This window comes from Lactuca saligna, chromosome 2, assembly GCF_052625555.1.
Source record: "Lactuca saligna cultivar CGN05327 chromosome 2, ASM5262555v1, whole genome shotgun sequence".
In the NCBI taxonomy this organism is placed as follows: domain Eukaryota; kingdom Viridiplantae; phylum Streptophyta; class Magnoliopsida; order Asterales; family Asteraceae; genus Lactuca; species Lactuca saligna.
The window spans coordinates 178,272,210-178,290,482 of record NC_136418.1 but is presented as its reverse complement, the minus strand read 5'-3'; the positions used below and the strand labels follow the sequence as shown (position 1 = coordinate 178,290,482).

General features: G+C 34.2%; 4 protein-coding genes across 7 annotated transcripts; 3 read left to right on the top strand and 1 right to left on the bottom strand.

The window, feature by feature from the left end:
• The first annotated feature begins 605 nt into the window (after positions 1 to 605).
• LOC145030441 (uncharacterized) lies at positions 606 to 1,311 on the top strand. The gene is made up of 2 exons (XM_078978806.1): positions 606 to 936; positions 1,025 to 1,311. The coding sequence occupies exons 1-2, from the start codon at positions 606 to 608 to the stop codon at positions 1,309 to 1,311; spliced, it is 618 nt and encodes a 205-aa protein (XP_078834932.1).
• A 1,489-nt stretch (positions 1,312 to 2,800) lies between these two features.
• On the top strand, positions 2,801 to 4,519 carry LOC145028298 (putative acetyltransferase At3g50280). Its single transcript, XM_078976975.1, has one exon. It carries the CDS (start codon positions 2,922 to 2,924, stop codon positions 4,386 to 4,388), a length of 1,467 nt encoding a protein of 488 aa, XP_078833101.1. The 5' UTR covers positions 2,801 to 2,921; the 3' UTR covers positions 4,389 to 4,519.
• Positions 4,520 to 4,878: 359 nt separating this feature from the next.
• On the top strand, positions 4,879 to 6,083 carry LOC145028296 (Fasciclin-like arabinogalactan family protein). 4 transcript variants are annotated; one of them, XR_013675968.1, is made up of 3 exons: positions 4,879 to 5,096; positions 5,163 to 5,336; positions 5,422 to 5,547. XR_013675968.1 is itself a non-coding variant. In XM_078976974.1 (3 exons), exons 2-3 carry the CDS (start codon positions 5,327 to 5,329, stop codon positions 5,927 to 5,929), a joined length of 510 nt encoding a protein of 169 aa, XP_078833100.1. In that variant the 5' UTR covers positions 4,879 to 5,096; positions 5,163 to 5,326; the 3' UTR covers positions 5,930 to 6,083. The 4 variants fall into 4 exon arrangements, 3 of the variants coding, with proteins under 3 accessions (XP_078833100.1, XP_078833099.1, XP_078833098.1); XM_078976974.1 differs by having other exon boundaries at positions 5,430 to 6,083; XM_078976973.1 differs by lacking the exon at positions 5,163 to 5,336 and having other exon boundaries at positions 5,422 to 6,083.
• Positions 6,084 to 6,998: 915 nt separating this feature from the next.
• LOC145028295 (transferring glycosyl group transferase) lies at positions 6,999 to 8,883 on the bottom strand. Its single transcript, XM_078976971.1, has 2 exons — positions 7,486 to 8,883; positions 6,999 to 7,420 (listed from the first exon to the last, which is right to left on the bottom strand). Exons 1-2 carry the CDS (start codon positions 8,763 to 8,765, stop codon positions 7,180 to 7,182), a joined length of 1,521 nt encoding a protein of 506 aa, XP_078833097.1. The 5' UTR covers positions 8,766 to 8,883; the 3' UTR covers positions 6,999 to 7,179.
• Between the last annotated feature and the right edge of the window lie 9,390 nt (positions 8,884 to 18,273).

Here is an 18,273-nt window from a genome sequence, read left to right as displayed (position 1 = left end):
TATGGTTATGTTTTTTGGTTATTTTATACTTGGATATTATTTGTAGTATTTGGTACTTGAATCTTATGTTATTTGGTATTTGACTTTTATGTTATGTTTTTTGGTACTTGAATCTTATGTTATTTGGTATTTGAATCTTATGTTAATTGGTATTTGACTTTTATGTTATGTTTTTTGGTATTTGACTTTTATGTTATGTTTTTTGGTACTTGTGTTGATTAATAGGTTCTTAATGGATCACGACAAAAAGATACTTCTCATAATTCTAATGTACTTGTACGTACGCTATTTTTGGAAGAGGGGTGTCAAACGAGTGCGGGACAACGAATCGGATATGACGGGACATGAATTTATGTTAGAGTTACTTCACCGTAATCCTATACAATGTGTTGAAGTACTACGCATGTCCCGTGAATCATTTGTCCGACTATGTGCTCATTTTAGAGTAAACTACGAGTTAAAGAATAACAAACATGTATCGTTTGAGGAGAAGATGACTATGTTTTTTATGATGATCGGTTATAACCAACATTATGTGATTATCAAGTGGAGATGTCACACTCAAAGAAAATGATTCATAAGTTTTTCATGAAGTGTTGGACAAAATGTTTTTGTTCGCATATGACATTATAGTACCAACTTCTTCTAATCTGAATCCAAACATTCCGGGCCATAATAGGAGGCTACGACGGATATTCAAAGGAGCAGTTGGTGCACTTGATGACACTTTGATACATGCTATTGTCCCTGCAAACAACCGAGATTTATATAAAAGTAGGGGAAAAGACTATTGTTACCAAAACGTATTGGCAATATGTGACTTCAACATGATGTTTACGTTTGTTGTGGCCGGTTGGGAAGGGATAGCACACGATTCTAGAATATTATCAGAAGCATTAGCAAATCCACATGTACTATTCCCGTTATCACCATCAGGTAAATTTATGGTTATTTAAATAGTTTTATCTTAGTTTGAAAAAGAAATGATTTTTATTTATTTATTTATTTATTTTCCTTTTTATAGATAAATATTATCTTTGTGATGCCGCCTATGCAAACATTCGAGGTTTTATGGCACTATACCGTAATGTGAGGTATTGGCTTGGAGATTTCCGTCAAAGACGTGTATTAACGAATAAAGAAAAATTTAACCAGGCACATGCAAAACTTCGAAACGTCATTGAGCGTGGTTTTGGTGTCTTGAAAGCACGATTCCTTATATTGAAGAGGATGACACCATTCTCGTTGGTTACACAACGAAACATTACCCTTGCATGTTTCACGTTTCATAATTTTAAAAGAAGAGAGTGACTACGTGATGAGTATTTTGCACGATATGATGAACAAAATGTCTCGGTTCAGAATAACAATGCAGTCGTTGATGATGATAAAGATGAGATTCTAACACATAGTACTGTACCGGACCGTGAATATATAACCCGGTTACGGGATGAAATTGCCAAGCAATTAATGCAAAATATCTAATGAGAATTATTAAAGTTTGCTTGTATGAACTTTATTGCAAAATATTATTGTAGACTAACTTGGTTGTATGAAATTCATTTCAATGTTTTAAGACTACAAAAATATAAGTTTTTCTGTGTCTAAAAACCATTTTCGGTTTATTAAATTAGTTTATTTTAAATTTTTAATGTCCGCATCGGTCTGCAGAAGTTAACAAAAACAAACACGCTTCTTATTATAGTTTCCAGCCGTTTGGTTCACCTCTTCTATTGCAGAGGTTTGCAGAGGTAGTCCGCAGACCTTATGAATTTTTGCTTCAAAAAAACAAACAACACCTAAGTGAAGTTGAATCAATCTTCAGCTGATACACATCCTGCCAAACCAATGTTTCAATTTCTTCCACTGATGATGCATATGTAAAGTGCAATATTCAATCGGATATGGTTTCAAAATCTATGATTAGAACTTGGATCATTGTGGAGTCTCCGATTCCTCATTTTGCATTTTAGTACGAGAACATTCGAATCAAATTGGACCAGATGTTGTGTGAGTTATTACTAACAGGAGCTTCAACGCAGGATCTTCAAACAACTTGTATATGCCAGAGAAATTAATGACATTGGTTAATGGTATAATTGTCCACGTATTAATTTTGGAGTGGATGAATAAAAATAACAAGTGAAAAAACCAATTCTCATAGTAAAGTACAAAATTTAAAAAGAATATTATCGCAAAATAAAAAATAGAAATATTACAAAACAACATTTTTTTTTCTTCTTCTTCATCTTAATTCTTCCTAATAAATGTTTCTCATAAATTTTGATATTTATCATTTTATGATATTTTTGAAATAAATATTATATATTTGTTAATTTCTGATTTGTTTCAAATTTAAAATTAAAATCATATAGTTAATGTAAAGTATTAAATATAATATATATGAAATTAAATTGCAATAAATACATTTCTTTTCTTTATTATTTCAAATTTAATGTTTAATTTGTTTTTTTAAATAAATTAACCCGTTCACACCGATTTTAGTAATATTCCTTTGACATTTAATGGTATTTAAGTGATTGATTACGGTTAGAAAAGAAATGTAGGGGGAGTTAATTTTATTGGAGTAACTAGGAAATGTTGAGATGGACACGTGACAGCCAGTCGGATTTTTTTTATTTTTTTTTCTTTTCAGTTTTGCTGCTTCCTTCATGGTCAACTCCAACCAGAATCAACTTTGTTAAATGTTAATGGCAGCTCCATCATGTTCATGAACCATGAACCCATCCTCCCTATTTATACCCTTTCCACCGCCTTACAATTTCCTCACACTCCTCATCCTCACTCACATTCATCTCTCTCTCTCTCTCTCTCTCTCTCTCTCTCTCTCTCTCTCTCTCTCTCTCTCTCTCTCTCTCTCTCTCTCTCTCTCTCTCTCTCTCTCCAAAACAACTTCAACCATGCCTTGTGAGTCACCAATGGCAGTTTCTGACTCACTCACTAAAATCATCTCCAAATCAACTGTATTTCCGGCAACACAATCCACCCTTCCTGACCTCAAGCTCTCTGCTTCCGATCTTCCCATGCTTTCTTGCCACTACATCCAGAAGGGCAACCTCTTCCTCCGCCCTCCAATCGTCATCTCCGATCTTCTCTTCCTTCTGCGAGAAGGTCTCTCCAGAGTTCTTACTCATTTCCCACCTCTCGCCGGCCGTCTAATCACTGATGCCAATGGCTACGTTTATATCACCTGTAACGACGCCGGTGTTCAGTTCCTTCACGCCAATGCTACTCATATCTCTGTTACTGATATCGTTTCCCCTCTTCATGTTCCCGATTCCGTCAAAGGCTTTTTCGCCTTTGACAGAATGGTTAGCCACGATGGCCATTTTAATCCGCTTTTGGCTGTTCAGGTCACGGAGCTTCACGACGGTGTTTTTATTGGGTTTTCCGTTAATCACGCGGTTGTCGATGGAACTTCCTTGTGGAATTTTATTAATACTTTTGCAGAGGTTTGTAGAGGAGTGAAATTGATCACAAAACAACCTTGTTTTACCCGTGAATCGGTGTTGATTTCTCCGGCGGTTTTAAAAGTCCCTGCCGATGGATTAAAAGTCACGTTTGATGAGTTTGCACCACTCTGTGAAAGGGTTTTTAGTTTTACCAGAGAATCGATTTTGAAACTAAAAGACAGAACAAACAATCGGAAAAAAATAAATTCTTATGGAGAAATTAACGCTGCTGAAGTAATGGGGAAACAGAGTAATGATCCAATTAAACTTTCCGACGACAAGGTGACGGCGTTAATCGGTAATTGGATTCGAAACGCCGTCGTGACAAAAGCAGAACCGGTACCGGAGATTTCTTCGTTTCAGTCTTTATGTGCGTTGTTATGGCGGGGAGTGACACGTGCAAGAAAATTCCCAGATTCTAAAACGACGACGTTCAGGATGGCGGTGAACTGCCGTCACCGGCTGGAACCGAAGCTTGAAACTCTTTACTTCGGAAACGCAATTCAGAGCATTCCGACGTACGCTTCCGCCGGTGATGTCCTGTCGCATGATCTCCGGTGGTGCGCCGAGCAACTGAACAAAAACGTGTTATCCCACGACGACACGATGGTTCGTCGTTCTGTATACAATTGGGAGCAAGACCCACGGTGTTTTCCGTTGGGGAACTTCGACGGAGCCATGCTGACGATGGGCAGTTCGCCAAGATTTCCGATGTTTGATAATGATTTCGGGTGGGGGAAACCTGTTGCGGTGAGGAGCGGGAGAGCGAACAAGTTTGATGGTAAGATATCTGCGTTTCCCGGGAGGGAAGGTGGTGGTAGTGTGGATTTGGAAGTGGTGCTTTCGCCGGAAACAATGGCGGAACTCGAATTGGACCCAGAGTTCATGCAGTACGTTTCGGTACAGTGTTGTTGATGTTGACGTTTAATTTGTCTGTTTGTGAAATACTATGTTGTTTGGTGTACTAATTAGTTTATCTGTAAAATGCTGTTATCTCAATGTGCTTGTAATCTAATTCCTAATTTAAGATAATCTGTCTTCTTCAATCATTTGTATTATTGTATTCATCTATCTCTCCTTATAAAATACTACAAAAGTACAAATTCAATTTTGGATTGTTAAAATAAAATAAAATATTCATTTATTTATTAATAAGTATATTATATTAATTTAACTAATATACTTGAATATTAAGTAATAGTTATCTAATTCTAAACGTTTCTATCCGATTAGTGGTTTTTAAAATTCACATTTAACATAACTATTTTATAAAATTTTCACAAAATTTGTTAAAGTTAAAGATAGCCCAACAAATAATATATTTGGGCTTATATGGATTAAACTTTGTGTATGGGGTCCAATTAGTTTAAAAATCTTCTATGTTTGTTTTGAGTCTAACCCTGACGACTGACATTGAGATTCACAATAAAGTCAATTGCGTTCGGATTGAGCTTCTTTTCTCTCTGTCTATTTTGGTTCATTTCCACTCTCCCACATTGAAATTCAACCTAAAATATAAATTCCTTAAAATTCATTTGTTAGTTTTTCAAGTTCTATCAATAGATGGAACTGTGAAATCACGTTCTTGTTCAAGGTGATGAACCTGCTTGACATTCTTTTGAGGTAATCCTCTTTTTATCCCAATTTCGAATTTTGTAGATAGCATTTCCGATTTATGATTCCTTGTAGGAGCACGACCACCTCTGGATGTGGGTTTTCGTTGATTCTGTCAAACATCACAAATTTCAATTTGGGTATGTCGCCGTCAGTGGTAGCATAATTGCGTACAACATGTTCGACGAAATTCCTCAATGAAGTTTTCTTTCTAACCAGTTGCGATCTGGGTTTTGAAAATGAAACGAGGTCGATCTTCCAAGAGCCCAATCGCGTTTATTGTTGTATTCGTTTCAATTTCTTGCTTTTTTGTGTTGATTCTTTCGGTTCTTAGACTTCCAGACATATCATTCAGCAATGGTGCCAGAACTACAATCAAGCTCAAGAAATCGAGCAAAATTCCAGAGAACAGTGAGAGGATAGGAGCGTTTGCTACCATGATGATCGAAATGTTGCCTCAAGATCTTCCATTTACGATCTTTGTTCCTTCAAAATTAGCTTTTGAGCGTGATTTGCGATTAGGGGTAAATGATAGTTTGGTGGGGGAGAAAGCAAATGATACGTTTGCAATACTTACCCGTGTATTGAGCTTCACAGTTGTCCCATGGAAAATTCTTTCAGAGTCTGTTCCATATAGTAGAGAGATAACCTGCGATTCTTTATCTGGATTAAAGCTTTATGTATCAAAAGATCCTGATGAAACGCTTATAGTTAACAGGATTCGATCAAAACAGGTAGATTTGAAGAAGAACGAGATAGTTATTCATGTCATGGATGGAGTGATTATGGAGGCTGACTTTGAACAATCTGTTCGGCCTGATGATGATCATGATCAAGATTGAGAGACTTTGAATTACTCTTTAGAATGCAGTCTGATAGTTTATGGTTTTTATGAGATGTTCAACTTGTTTTGTGAACTAATGAATGAGTTTTTTAACCATTGTGATTGTTAAATAACTATTAAAATAGTCTGAAATTTCAAAACTTCAATTGAAAGGTGTTATACCTTATGTTGAAGAATCACCTCACTTATATAAAGCGTGAGAGCTTCAAACACAACATTAGTTTATTAACAAACTATCTCAAATAGCTTATTAAAAGGTATTTTTTATGGTCTCACCAAATACTAAATTCCAAAAAGCTCAAAAAAGAAGGTTTGAATTTTATTTGAAATGTTACGAACCGAATGATTCATAGATTTCAACATCTTAATTTGGAAATGATATTATACATTCAATATTAAAGGCCCAATTTCATAAGGGACCCAAAGTTTGATACGTTTATTAAGTCGTTTGATATTATAGCGGCTCTTTTTTTAAAATATTAAATTTAATGATAAATTCGGTAAATGACAAAACTTATATTTCTATTTACTTCCCTTTAAATCTATCCATTTGAGAAAAAAAATTAGAAGTAAAGATTATCATATCTTTTTTCTTATTCTTTCTACTGCATTCTATTTATTACTATTTTTCTATCATTTGCCTCGGCTTATTTTTTACTTCTATCCCTGTAAAAGACATGGAACCCTAATTAAATGAAGTTTTCAATCTGTTTCCAATCTTGTAAGTGGATGTTTGTAGTTTATAAATATATTTTATCCCAAACAAAGTTAATCAATAATTTTAAATATCTAATTTTGTTTGGCTCATTGGTTCTTTTTTATATACAACGTTGTATTTTTTTTTTTTTTTTTTTTTATGTTGGTTTCAGTTTCAGAATCCAATTCATATGAGTCGAATGGGTGAGGTGTAAAATGAATCAAAAAATCAGAATAAAATAAGAAACTAAGATTCATCTTTCTTATGATAATTAAATGTAGTGTTAATGTAGCCTTGAAATTTGAGATCCTAAACATACCATCAAATAATGGGAATTGTCCAAACCAAATGCATCCCTAAAACACCACACTTTTAGTTTAAAGCTGAAGTGAAAATTGATGAGCTTAAACTTCTAACAATAATTAAAACAAAAAAATACTACAAACCCCTATAAATCATCTCCTGTAGGGTTTCTTTAAGTCAAAATTTTAGACCAATCAATTAACAACAAAGTACGCAAAATCAAAAACCATAATCGGTTAATCATTCGACTAAAACGAGAACTTAAAAGCACCCGAGTGTGAGTCCTTTACCGAATCCCAAAATGAGGGTTTTGCCAGCTCAGCTTTTCTCTCCTGATCTTTCACCACAACTTCATCAATCATTCCCGGAAACCCCAATTCAATGGCTTTCTTAAACTTATCATATAAATTCACCCGATCTCTAGTTCCAGACACAAGTGTGCTTGCATTCGGCTTCTTCAAAAAATCCAACACATTCAACAAATTCCTCCTACAAACACCACAAATCACATTTTTATTTTTCTTCAAAGAAACTGCTAACAAAAATAAACAAACCTGCTAACAAAATTCTGTGTAATAGCAATTGAATCTTCAAGATTTATAACCAAATGCCACCATCCATTAGGCACAAATATCACTTCACCAGCTTTACAAACACATTCCACAGGCTTCTTTTTCCATGTTTTAGTAGACTCATAAAAGTTCATGAACCACTCGGTTATTGACACGGGACACGCCACCTCAGCGCCATCCGAGCTTGGGTGGACCCCGGGTGGGACCACATCAGGGGGAAACAAAACCCATTTCTTTGACCCTTTGACCACCGCATTCCAAGCTGAAGTTGAATTAGGATCAATGTGAAAAGACGAACCTGACCCTGCTGGTCCGATGATGATCCATCTGTAATCCGGTCTTTCATCACCCAAAACACTAAACAAATCCTCGCTGAAATAGATGGGGATTTCATAATCTTGACCTAATTCAGGAACTTTGTTTGCGAATTTTGGGTCGAAAAGATATAATGGTCTTTCTTCTTGAGCTTGATTTGAGTATGTAAAGTAATCTTCTAACTTCATATGAACAGGGCCAACTGAAAACCGAGTGTCCCTACAAATTTTCACTAAATAATCTTTGTCCCATTTCTTGATTGCAGGCCAATTGTCCAAACACCCTTCTAACAAGACGGGTTTATTTGGTTCTTCAAAATTTGACACGAATTCATCAAGGGAAATCCCTTTTCTTCTGATGATATTGTCTCTGTTTAGCCATTCGTTTTTCATTTCTAGATTGGCACATAACCAGCTTTGAAATAAGTAATCAGAGTAAAAGTCTTTAACTTTAAACCCTAAAGATCCAATCTTTGAAACATCGAAAGATGAGCTATGAGCTGCGACAAAAGTTGATTTCCAAGACCCTTTAAACAGAAACCCATTATCGATTTCACAATTGTCCAATACGAGATTTCTCCAAAGGGGTTCGTGATTACAGAACACGTAAAATGATTTGCTCACAGTTGATAAAATCCCCAAATCGGTACCTCTTAAAAACCCTAGAATATCGAGAACAAGCTCATCGGTTAGGGTTTGGATGTTACCTAAGCCTGTGTTTCTTGAGTTGTGAGGAGATGAGCTGAGGTAAAAGTTTCCCAATGGTTGAACTCCGTAATTCTGTGATGGGGAAGAACCCTTTAAGCTGAAACCGTCGTCTGTGGCGAAATCTTGTTGTTGTTCTTCAGTTAAATGAGGGTTTTGTTTGAGGTTTTTGGGAATACGTTTGTGGGGTTTTCTTCTCTTCCTTTTTCTAATTTGCGTTAACAAGCTTCTGCACCCAGCCATTGTAAGGATCAGCGTTTCCGATGGCCGGAATAGTAGCAAAAAAGGGTGTAGGGTTTAAAAGAGAACTGGTGCGCTTAGAAAGTTTGGGGTTTACAACAATAGAAACCCTAGCTGTGAAGATTATTTTCAATATTTTTGGAAGGTGTAACATCTTATGTCGGATTTCTGTTTTCTAATTTATTTTAACTTTATTTTTTATTTTATAAAATCATACGTTTTCAGATTACATTGTATTTTTTTTTATCTATTAACATGTTACAAACCGATTAACGCCTACGTAGCGGTTTTCGCTGACCTAACATGTCTATGTGAGATTACTGAAGACGTCGCACGCCGAATGGATACTTTGGAAGGTTTTGAATCCGGGAGATTGTGGAACAAAAACAAACCTTTTAGTCGGCGAACCAAGGCGTGATTATGGAAATCTCTTTGTCACACATCTATATAGACTAACATCGATTTGTGACATTAAAAAGGTTTGAACATACGTCATACGGGTTCCAATGTTTCTCTTTTTTGCCACCGAGCCATTATACATGTTTGATCATTTCCAAGGCTTCTTCCTTTGCCATTAGCCATTATCCATGTTTGATCATTTATCCCTTCATGTTTTATCTATATAAAACTTAGAAGTCGTACTATTGGGTATTTAACAAGGTTGTAGAACTCGTTACTCGGTACCTAATCGGCTGACTACCGAGTACTCAGAAGTACTCGGATTCAGTAATTCATGTAGAAATATTTTTAGGAAACTTATACACGTCAAAATCATAAGTTAAAAGTTTAAGTTGATTGAAATATATAACAAAATTGGATACATTTGAATACAAAAAAACTGAAAAACACATAATAGTCTTACTTTATGAATAATTACTGAAAATTTAAGATATATATATGTAGTAATAATCACATGTGTATGTGTTAAATAATAAATTGTTAAGTATATTATACATATTAATCACCGAGTTGATCGGGTTTTATAACATTGTTCAGTTCACTAAAGGATCAATCGGGGAGTACTCCGGATTCTGTAATTCGCATCGGTAAGGGGCCGAGTAGCGAGTACTCGGAGGAGTAATCGACCAACTCGGCGATTGTATTTAAACGTTAAAATCATATTTTTTATGTATTCTTTGAATAAAAAACGTTTTTACGTACTAATAAGATAAGTATTTTATGTATTCATTAACATTTCGTAAAAAAAACGTTTTATCCTATATAAAAACCTCTTTATCTAAAAATACATTTATGTAAATTTTAGTTATGTAAAAACGTTTCATAATATAAATCAGAGTTGAGGGAAAGACATAAACCAAATAACTCTTTAGCTTATCATAATATAAATATGAGTGAAAGACATAAACCAAATAACTCTTTAGGTTAGTGGCCAATGGTGTCCCTAAAAAGTATGAAGTCTTAGGTTTGATTCTTCCTTCTACCCGTTTATGCATGCATCTTTTTCTTTTTTAATAGATGTGTTGAGGTGGCGATTGAATCAATTTGTCATGTCAGTAGTTTGGTCCATGTAGGTGTGCCAAGTCAGCAAAAACGCATGTAGAAGTTGGCCGGTTTATGACTTGCTAATAGGTAAAAAAATAAAAAACATTTTAAAAAACTTATGGTTTTTATAGAACAAAAAATAAAGGTATGGTAAATTAGAAATCTAACCTTAGGTTTGTGACTTTTATAGCATTAACATTTTTGAAAAAGTTTTATGTAAAAGGAATAAAATTTTCATACAATTAAAATATTTTTTTAAGAAGTTAGAAAATATGTTTGGCGGGTGGGGGATTTGGCTTAAGGGTGCTTTTGGGATGTGGGTGTGGGGTGTATCTATGTAGGGTTTATATTTTGGAAAAAAAATTGAAAAATATGAAAAACAATAATTATCATTATGATGTTTTTCAAGTTATATGCAATTTAATAAATTATAAATAATTATTTTCTTAGAAATTTTTTAGAAAAGAATATCGAACTAAACATGTTTTTTTAACTTTTATTTTTCTTAGAATTTTTTTCTAAAAACTACAACATTTTTTACAATCAAACCACACTAAATTTTCATTCTATGCAATAACACCCAAAGGAGTAATCTTTGTAGTAACTTTTAGGCTTTTACTAAACCATTTTCAAACGAGATTAATGTCATAAAATGAAATCTACTAGACATTATTTTGTTTATTTTTTAAATTGTATGTAATAAAACAACACAATATTTTTAATATATCTATTAAGCAATTAGAGTAGATTTAAAAAAGTTAAATTGATATCTAATTCTAATTGGCATCCAATATGAAAAAATTGATATATTGTGTTCACGTGACATTTGATGTGGCAAAATTGGTACATTATTGTAAAACCAATTCCTGATAAGGGTATTTGACAATTGTGCTTGCCAAATCGTCAATTGGAGGATTTCGTGTTTTTGAGATTTATAAATTATATCATCTGAGTTCCAATTATGTTTCTTTCGTACCTTGATTTGGTGGTTCTATAGTCCAAAGCAAAATGGAGTATAAGGGGCGAAGCGGAAAGCCATTAATCGCATTTACTCAAATCTAAAATCTGGCTAATTTGTATGATGGTGCGATGTGATGGTGAAGGGACCGTGACGAGGTTTCAGGTCCAGTCGGATGATTGCGTTTTTAGGGTTTGTGTTGTATTTAAGGACCTTTAACCTCCAGGGTTCGTCATTCTCCACCTTTCTAGCTTCCAGAACATCCTTTGAGAGAACTTTAGCATCCTATGTGTGTTGTGAACTCATTCTTCCTCCTTGAACCATTTTTGGTGTTTATTTGAGTGTTTTGGTGTTGAAATCAAGAAGGTTGTGCTTCTAAGTTTGAAGCTTTTGAATCCCTACCATCTCTACTTATATGAACCCTTGTGTCACAAAGTTTCATGTTTTATTTTTACCTTTAGGTCTATGAGTATTTAATGGTTTAATCTATTATGTGATGTTTTGGTCCCATCAATGGTTTGATCTTTGGATTTTGGAAAATTCCAGGAGATAAAATCATATTTGACTTTAGACATGATCTTTTGGTTGGTTTAGAGTGCATGGATGTGCTCTCTTTACTCCATACTTGAAGAAAAGAGCATTCTTAAATCTAGTGTTTTATATCTAGTTAGTTTGGAGTGTTTGAATGGATAAAGTTGGAAACTTTATCCATAAAGACATCATTTGGGTCAAGATCTGAATGTTAGAAGCTTGGACTTGATGGTTTAAGTCATTTGAAATTGCTGAAACATTAGGGACGTGAAACGGTTGCTTTCGGGTTGCGATGCAGTTTCTAGGTTTTCTAATGGGTACTTGTTTTAGTGAGAGATACCTGACTATTTTATCATTTTATGACCACGACGCGGTCAAGGGGTTTGGACGTGGCGTGGTGGTCAGTGTTGGTTGACCATGAACTTTGACCTTTGAATGTTGACTTTTTTTTTACCAATTTGACTTCTAGTCAAGCCTGGGTAGAATGTAGTATTTAAATAAGGATTGGTCTCAGTTTGGCATTAGGTAGATTTTGTAAGTTATTTTGCTTTTGTTGAGCTTCTATTGTTTAGTTCATGTGAGTTTTTTCACTATACTTTATACTACAATATGAATCCTCTAAATGTTAGGATGTTAGTACGTTGTAGTAAGCTCTTAGGTAGGTAAACTTGTTTAGACAATTTTCTATTGTTGTTGTTTGTTTGTTTGTCTATTTGTGTGTGTGTGTGTGCGTATATATATATATATATATATATATATATATATATATATATATATATATATATTATGACATCCTAATTTTTACGGCTAGAAAAGACCAACTTGTTTATAGTTATTAAATATGAGTATCATTTTAAAAATGTTTATTTTGCGCAATTTGTCCCAAAATTATGATAATAATATTATCAAAACATTTCCAAGAAATGTATTTTATTTATAAAACTCGGGATGTCATCGTCAATACAAGAAACATAAGCAAAAATGAAGACTTACAACATCTTTATATTAATAGTTTATATCTCTATCATATATAATTACCTGAGATACAATATATTGAGTGAGTCCGATTGGAAAACCTGATGAATACGTAGGGGTTTCAACCAACAATAATATAATTTATCTTTTTATGTAATCTAAACCAAATAGTTAACCCGATTATCCATTCCCGTTATTCTCTTCTCTCTCTCTCTCCCTCTTTCTCTCTCTCTCTCTCTCTCTCTCTCTCTCGCTATATATATATATACACACACATCAAGGGTTTTACTTTAAGGGTTACGCGTTGATAAGGTAACCAAGGAAAAATAGAGTACTCAAATGAATCCACAATCTATATTCTTGGTTTGTGTGATTTCATTAACACCTACAGATTGCAAGTCTGCTAGTGTTCCATTGGACTGTCTAGAATAGTCTATTGTAACACCCCAAATCCTGGATGAGAAATTTAAGAGTTATAATGTACTTTGGAGGACTTACTCGACGAGTTGGTTGGTCTCGACTCGTCGTGTAGGGGCTGAGCTGGCCACGCGGGTTATGAAGCCTACTCATTGAGTCGAAGGGCTGGACTCAACGAGTTGAGTCTGTATTGACAAAACCCTAATTTTAGGGCTTATACCATATTTAAAGACCCTTAAGCCCTCATTTCCGCCTCCCTTATCATCAACCCACTATGTGAAGAACCCTAATCGAGTCCTAGCCTTGTGTGTGTAAACGAGAAGCTAATCTTGTGATTTTCGTGCCCTTTTGGAGGAGAAGTGGAGAGCATCAAAGCTTGGATTGAGATGAGGCTTTTGGATCTAGAGATTGTTTAGGGATTTGCTTCAGTTGGAGGTAAAAAGGTGCTAACTTGATCATTTCTTCGTGAGATCTTGGGTTAGGTAGTTTTTAGGGTTTTCTCCCATCCATTTTTGGTGATACTAAGCCACTTGAGCATGTATCAAGGTTGAAACCTCATATATGGACTGTAGGTGGTCTGGTGAGATCAAAGATCCAAAGTTTATTTAGCTAGAGGCAAACTTTTATGCATTTAACCCTTGTTGGAGTTTGTATTGGCATTATAAGCTTAATATGCCATGCATCAACGTAAAAGCATGCAACTTTACGTGACATTCGAGCCTTGGGAGGCTAGATCTAGAGTTTGGGGTTGTAGATCTGCCTTAAAATATATGAATGAGAACTGAATAGACTCGCCGTGTCAATGAGCTGACTCGACGAGTCGACTAGGGTTTTCCCCGACGAATTTGGACATGGATAACTCGGCGAGTTGATGAGACAAATCGACGAGTTAAGTTGGATTTTTGCGAAATTTTTGAGGAAACGAGGGGACTCGGCGAGTGACATAGATGCACTCGGCGAATCAGGTCAACATGGATTGTTGACTCGGGTGTTGATTTCTATTGACTTTAGGGTTTGGTCAAGACAGGGATTATCGAGACCATGGAAGGGTAAAATGGTTTTTTACCCATCCCAAGAGTTAAGAAAGAAAATAACTTAGTTCATTTAGAGTTGTGATTTAAGTGTTAATTAGAGATAATTATCCTATGTGTTGAGCGGAGGCTAGTTCGGAGATTAGTGTACGAGGTTTATTTGCTTGCTTGCTTACGATGTGAGTCTTCTCACTATACTTACCTAGAGTGGTAATCTTAGTGTGACCAGAGGTTCTTATGTGTTTATATGAGTATTGTGATATCCTACATTATGTCTTAGTGATTTATGTTGTGTATTATTCTGAGCTTATTGAGTTAGGACTAGAGGGTCCACCCGAGTTGTGGGACCAGAGGGTCCCACTGAGACACATTGACCGGAGGGTCTTATTTGAGCATAGCCATAAGAGGCTAATGAGATATGTGTGGTATTTTGGGGAACTCAATAAACTTCGTTCTTACCGTGTTATATGTTATGTGTTTCAGGTACTTCTCAGGATCACGAGAAGGCACCGACTTGATTGTACACACGAGACCGAGTTATAAGGATCCTGAATTTTATAATTATTATGGACATGTGTTTTGATAACTTGATAATTTTGGGAATTTTTTATTGTGCTAATGAGATTAATGTGATTTTTAAATGAAAATTTTGTTTGAAAATTTACGGTGTTACATCTGTGGTCGCCATCAATGCTTGATGACTGATTTCTGTTGGGCATGGTCTTCTTGCCCTATTTCTAGCATGGTTTCTCACCACTAATCTATCTATGGTATGGTTTCTCACCATTATCCATTTTCTCTTATAGCCTCTCACAGTTACCTCTACTCATATGGTCCCTAACTGTTATCTCATTTCTCTTATCTTTTTCTACCCATCCTACCCAATACATCATGAGTATGGTGAAATACATACGTGATATTTTAGAAAATAATTATCCCGTCTAACACATATATCAAAAACTTAGATAATAAGCACATAAAGCATTTAGGTAAATTAAATACTTTATATATATATATATATATATATATATATATATATGTGTGTGTGTGTGTGTGTGTGTGTGTATGTGTGTGTGTAAGTTGAACGTAACTATGCACTTACTTGTTAAAGTGGATGACTGGAAAGCTGGACTACACTTCGCTTTAGCACTTGACTTTTCCTTTGATATGACCTTGGTTCAATTATCTTTAAGTCTTAGTTTATAACCTCTTATGACTAATTAATAATCTAGATTCCTTAACAATCTCAATATCTACTAATCTATAGCTGATAAGGGACAACCAGATAGGATCATATCGGAGGTATGGTATATTTAGTATACATAATATACTATTTGGAAATCTCACTTTAAACATCTTACTGATTCCATCCTAAATCATCCACGTAAGTAGATCAATCAGTATCACGACATAGATTACTGATAAATTTTATTTATAGGTTCATAATAACGATTTGTGACTATAAATATAAGTTACACTAAAAGAGATAGAGTGTACCTTAACTTATAGAGATTTTCCTAACAAAAGTTAAGAAATTGTATTGGCAGAGCTTTTACTTACTAGCTACTACTATTTTAGGGATCGTAGGGCTGCACAGAAGGCTAAAACTAAAGGAAAACAGGCTAAAATCGAAAGCAACTCGAGAGAGAAGATCTTGGGAGGTGTGGGAAGGAAATGAGTCTTGAACTCGTTTTTATAGTCGTTTTAAGGCTACGTCTCCCCAATTACTTTTTGCCATGTGTCGGCCTCTCCGTGGTCCGCGTTTTCATCTTTTAGAAGCGCACGCCGCGAACCTGACGCTCACCTAGCGTGCACTGCGCATGGCGCAAATCGCAGATTTTGTAAATTCCTACAAACTTCGTTGTTGATGTTCTTTGTATCCCTGGAAAGCTCTCGACGAGATCTACAACTTTTCTTTCGACTCCATTAGCTAATTCTGACTTTATTTTTCATCCTAATTTTAATAAGATTGAATGACTTTTCTAAAATCATAACTCTCTCATATGTACTCCGTATTTTGCATTCTTTTTCTCAAAATTCTTATCTTAAAGTGTACTATGAATATCCTGTTGTTGACTTTAGCTAAAAGTCAATCATTCTCTTTGTAGATTTTAGCGTTACACATTCATTGTATGCAACTAACTTTTATATCTTATAAAAATAATATATAGTTCATACGGAGTCGGAATTCTATGAAATGTATATTTTCGGGATCGGGACGACATGTACTTTATATATATATATATATATATATATATATATATATACACACACACACACACACACACATACACACATACTAACCGTTTACCCGCGCTTGTTTCAAAAATTAGTTTGTAGTGGCGATTAGTTCTAATGGCGGTGATTAGTTTTCATTTGGAGAATAGTCAGTTTGGTAACGATCTAATGTTGAAATCTAAGAGTATGTTGTTGATTGTTTAAAACAATAGTATGTTGTTGGGTTTAGTAAAAATAAAAATTCCTTGTGAAATTTTTAATTGTCTTCTACACTTAAGTTTCTATCATGTATTGATCCACTAATATTTATATTTTTTTAATTATTTGAAAAATGAGCATCCATTTTTGTTGTCAAATTGTGTCCGCTTATGAAAGAATTTAGTTAATTGCAAAGCAATTTCGTGATTCAAACATTATATGTTACTATTAAACAATATAAATCTAATGTAACTAGATTCCTTGCCCGTAGTAATCAAATCCTATGAGAGGATACTCAAATTAGTGACTACAAGATCACTCAAAAACATCAATTTATTTTTTAATATATTGATATTACATGAGATGAGAAGTTGGGTTAAACATTTAGCCCCAAAACCATTAAATCGACATAATCCATATCGTATATCATATATATTTACAAAATGAAACAACCAACTTTGAGAAAAAATGGCTACAAGATAGGCTTCCTTTCCAAAACTTCTCTACCTTCATATTTATTTCGACCACTTTTTATAAGATTGCATCATCTTTCAGATAACAAATAAGTAATATCCCTAAGATAAAAATAATTCATATTATTTATAAAATTACTGAAATGTTCATTTTGACATCTAATCAAAATGGAATGTGGCAATGATTTAATAGTAGCGGGATATAACCAACATTTTTTTTGCCAAAGAGAAGCAGCCGGCTACAACTGCTATAGTATCCCCCCCCCCCCCCCCCCCCCCCCCATTTGTGTTCGGCGTAGCATCTTCATATGTTCATATGTACTTTGACAAAAGCAAGCGCAACACATTAATCTATCTCTCAAGAGCCTAAAATAAAAAGAGAATAGTTTTTAGTTGTTCTCAAAGAAAAAAGAATAGTTATCAAAACACCAATGCATAAATTAGAAGAATGATAACTGATGCATAAAAAAGAATAGTTATCAAAACACTAATGAATAAATTAGAAAGAAAAAGAATAGTTATCACAAAACACTAATGCATAAATTAGAAGAATGACAACTAAATAAGATGGAAAATAAGCAGTTTTATATTGAATATATCTTTATGAAAATTGGTGTTTGTTCTATTTTGAAATGAAATTTTTATTTTTCGAATTGAGATGTTACAATTATGTGTCTACAATGGATCATATTGGATGCCACATAGATTATATACACATTTACATTTTTGAAATCTACTCAATGATTTAATTAAAATACCAAAAACAATTTGTTGTTCTAATAAATACAATTAAAAGATGAACGACTTGAAAGCAAAATGACATTGAATCAGAGGCCATGGCATTAGCTCTTTCAATCATCAATGGAAGTGTTTTTTTAATAACTCAAACCATCATGTGATTTTGTTGCATTTATCTTCATATCAAGGTTGTTTGTATTTCGTCATCGTTTGGATGTAAAATGACACTTTCGCTCTTAATATTTTATCAGTTTCGAAGTAATTAGAGAGATTACATCAACTTATACTCAAATAACATTAACTACCAATATCATAACAGTTCCTTTCACATATTAATCATGTTTATAAACCTCACTTAAATCTACAAATATTTATATTTAAGCTAGATCACATGAATTTGTCCACGTAGTCAATGTTATTTAACATATTCATAATGATAAGAATATTAC

Coding starts and splice junctions, on each gene's coding strand:
- LOC145028298 (XM_078976975.1), top strand. CDS start 2,922: ATGCCTTGTGAGTCACCAATGGCAGTTTCTGACTCACTCACTAAAATC.
- LOC145030441 (XM_078978806.1), top strand. CDS start 606: ATGTTTTTGTTCGCATATGACATTATAGTACCAACTTCTTCTAATCTG. Junction 937..1,024: donor ATTCCCGTTATCACCATCAG/GTAAATTTATGG, acceptor TCCTTTTTATAG/ATAAATATTATCTTTGTGAT.
- LOC145028295 (XM_078976971.1), bottom strand. CDS start 8,765: ATGGCTGGGTGCAGAAGCTTGTTAACGCAAATTAGAAAAAGGAAGAGA. Junction 7,421..7,485: donor ACACAGAATTTTGTTAGCAG/GTTTGTTTATTT, acceptor TGGTGTTTGTAG/GAGGAATTTGTTGAATGTGT.
- LOC145028296 (XM_078976972.1), top strand. CDS start 5,327: ATGAAACGAGGTCGATCTTCCAAGAGCCCAATCGCGTTTATTGTTGTA.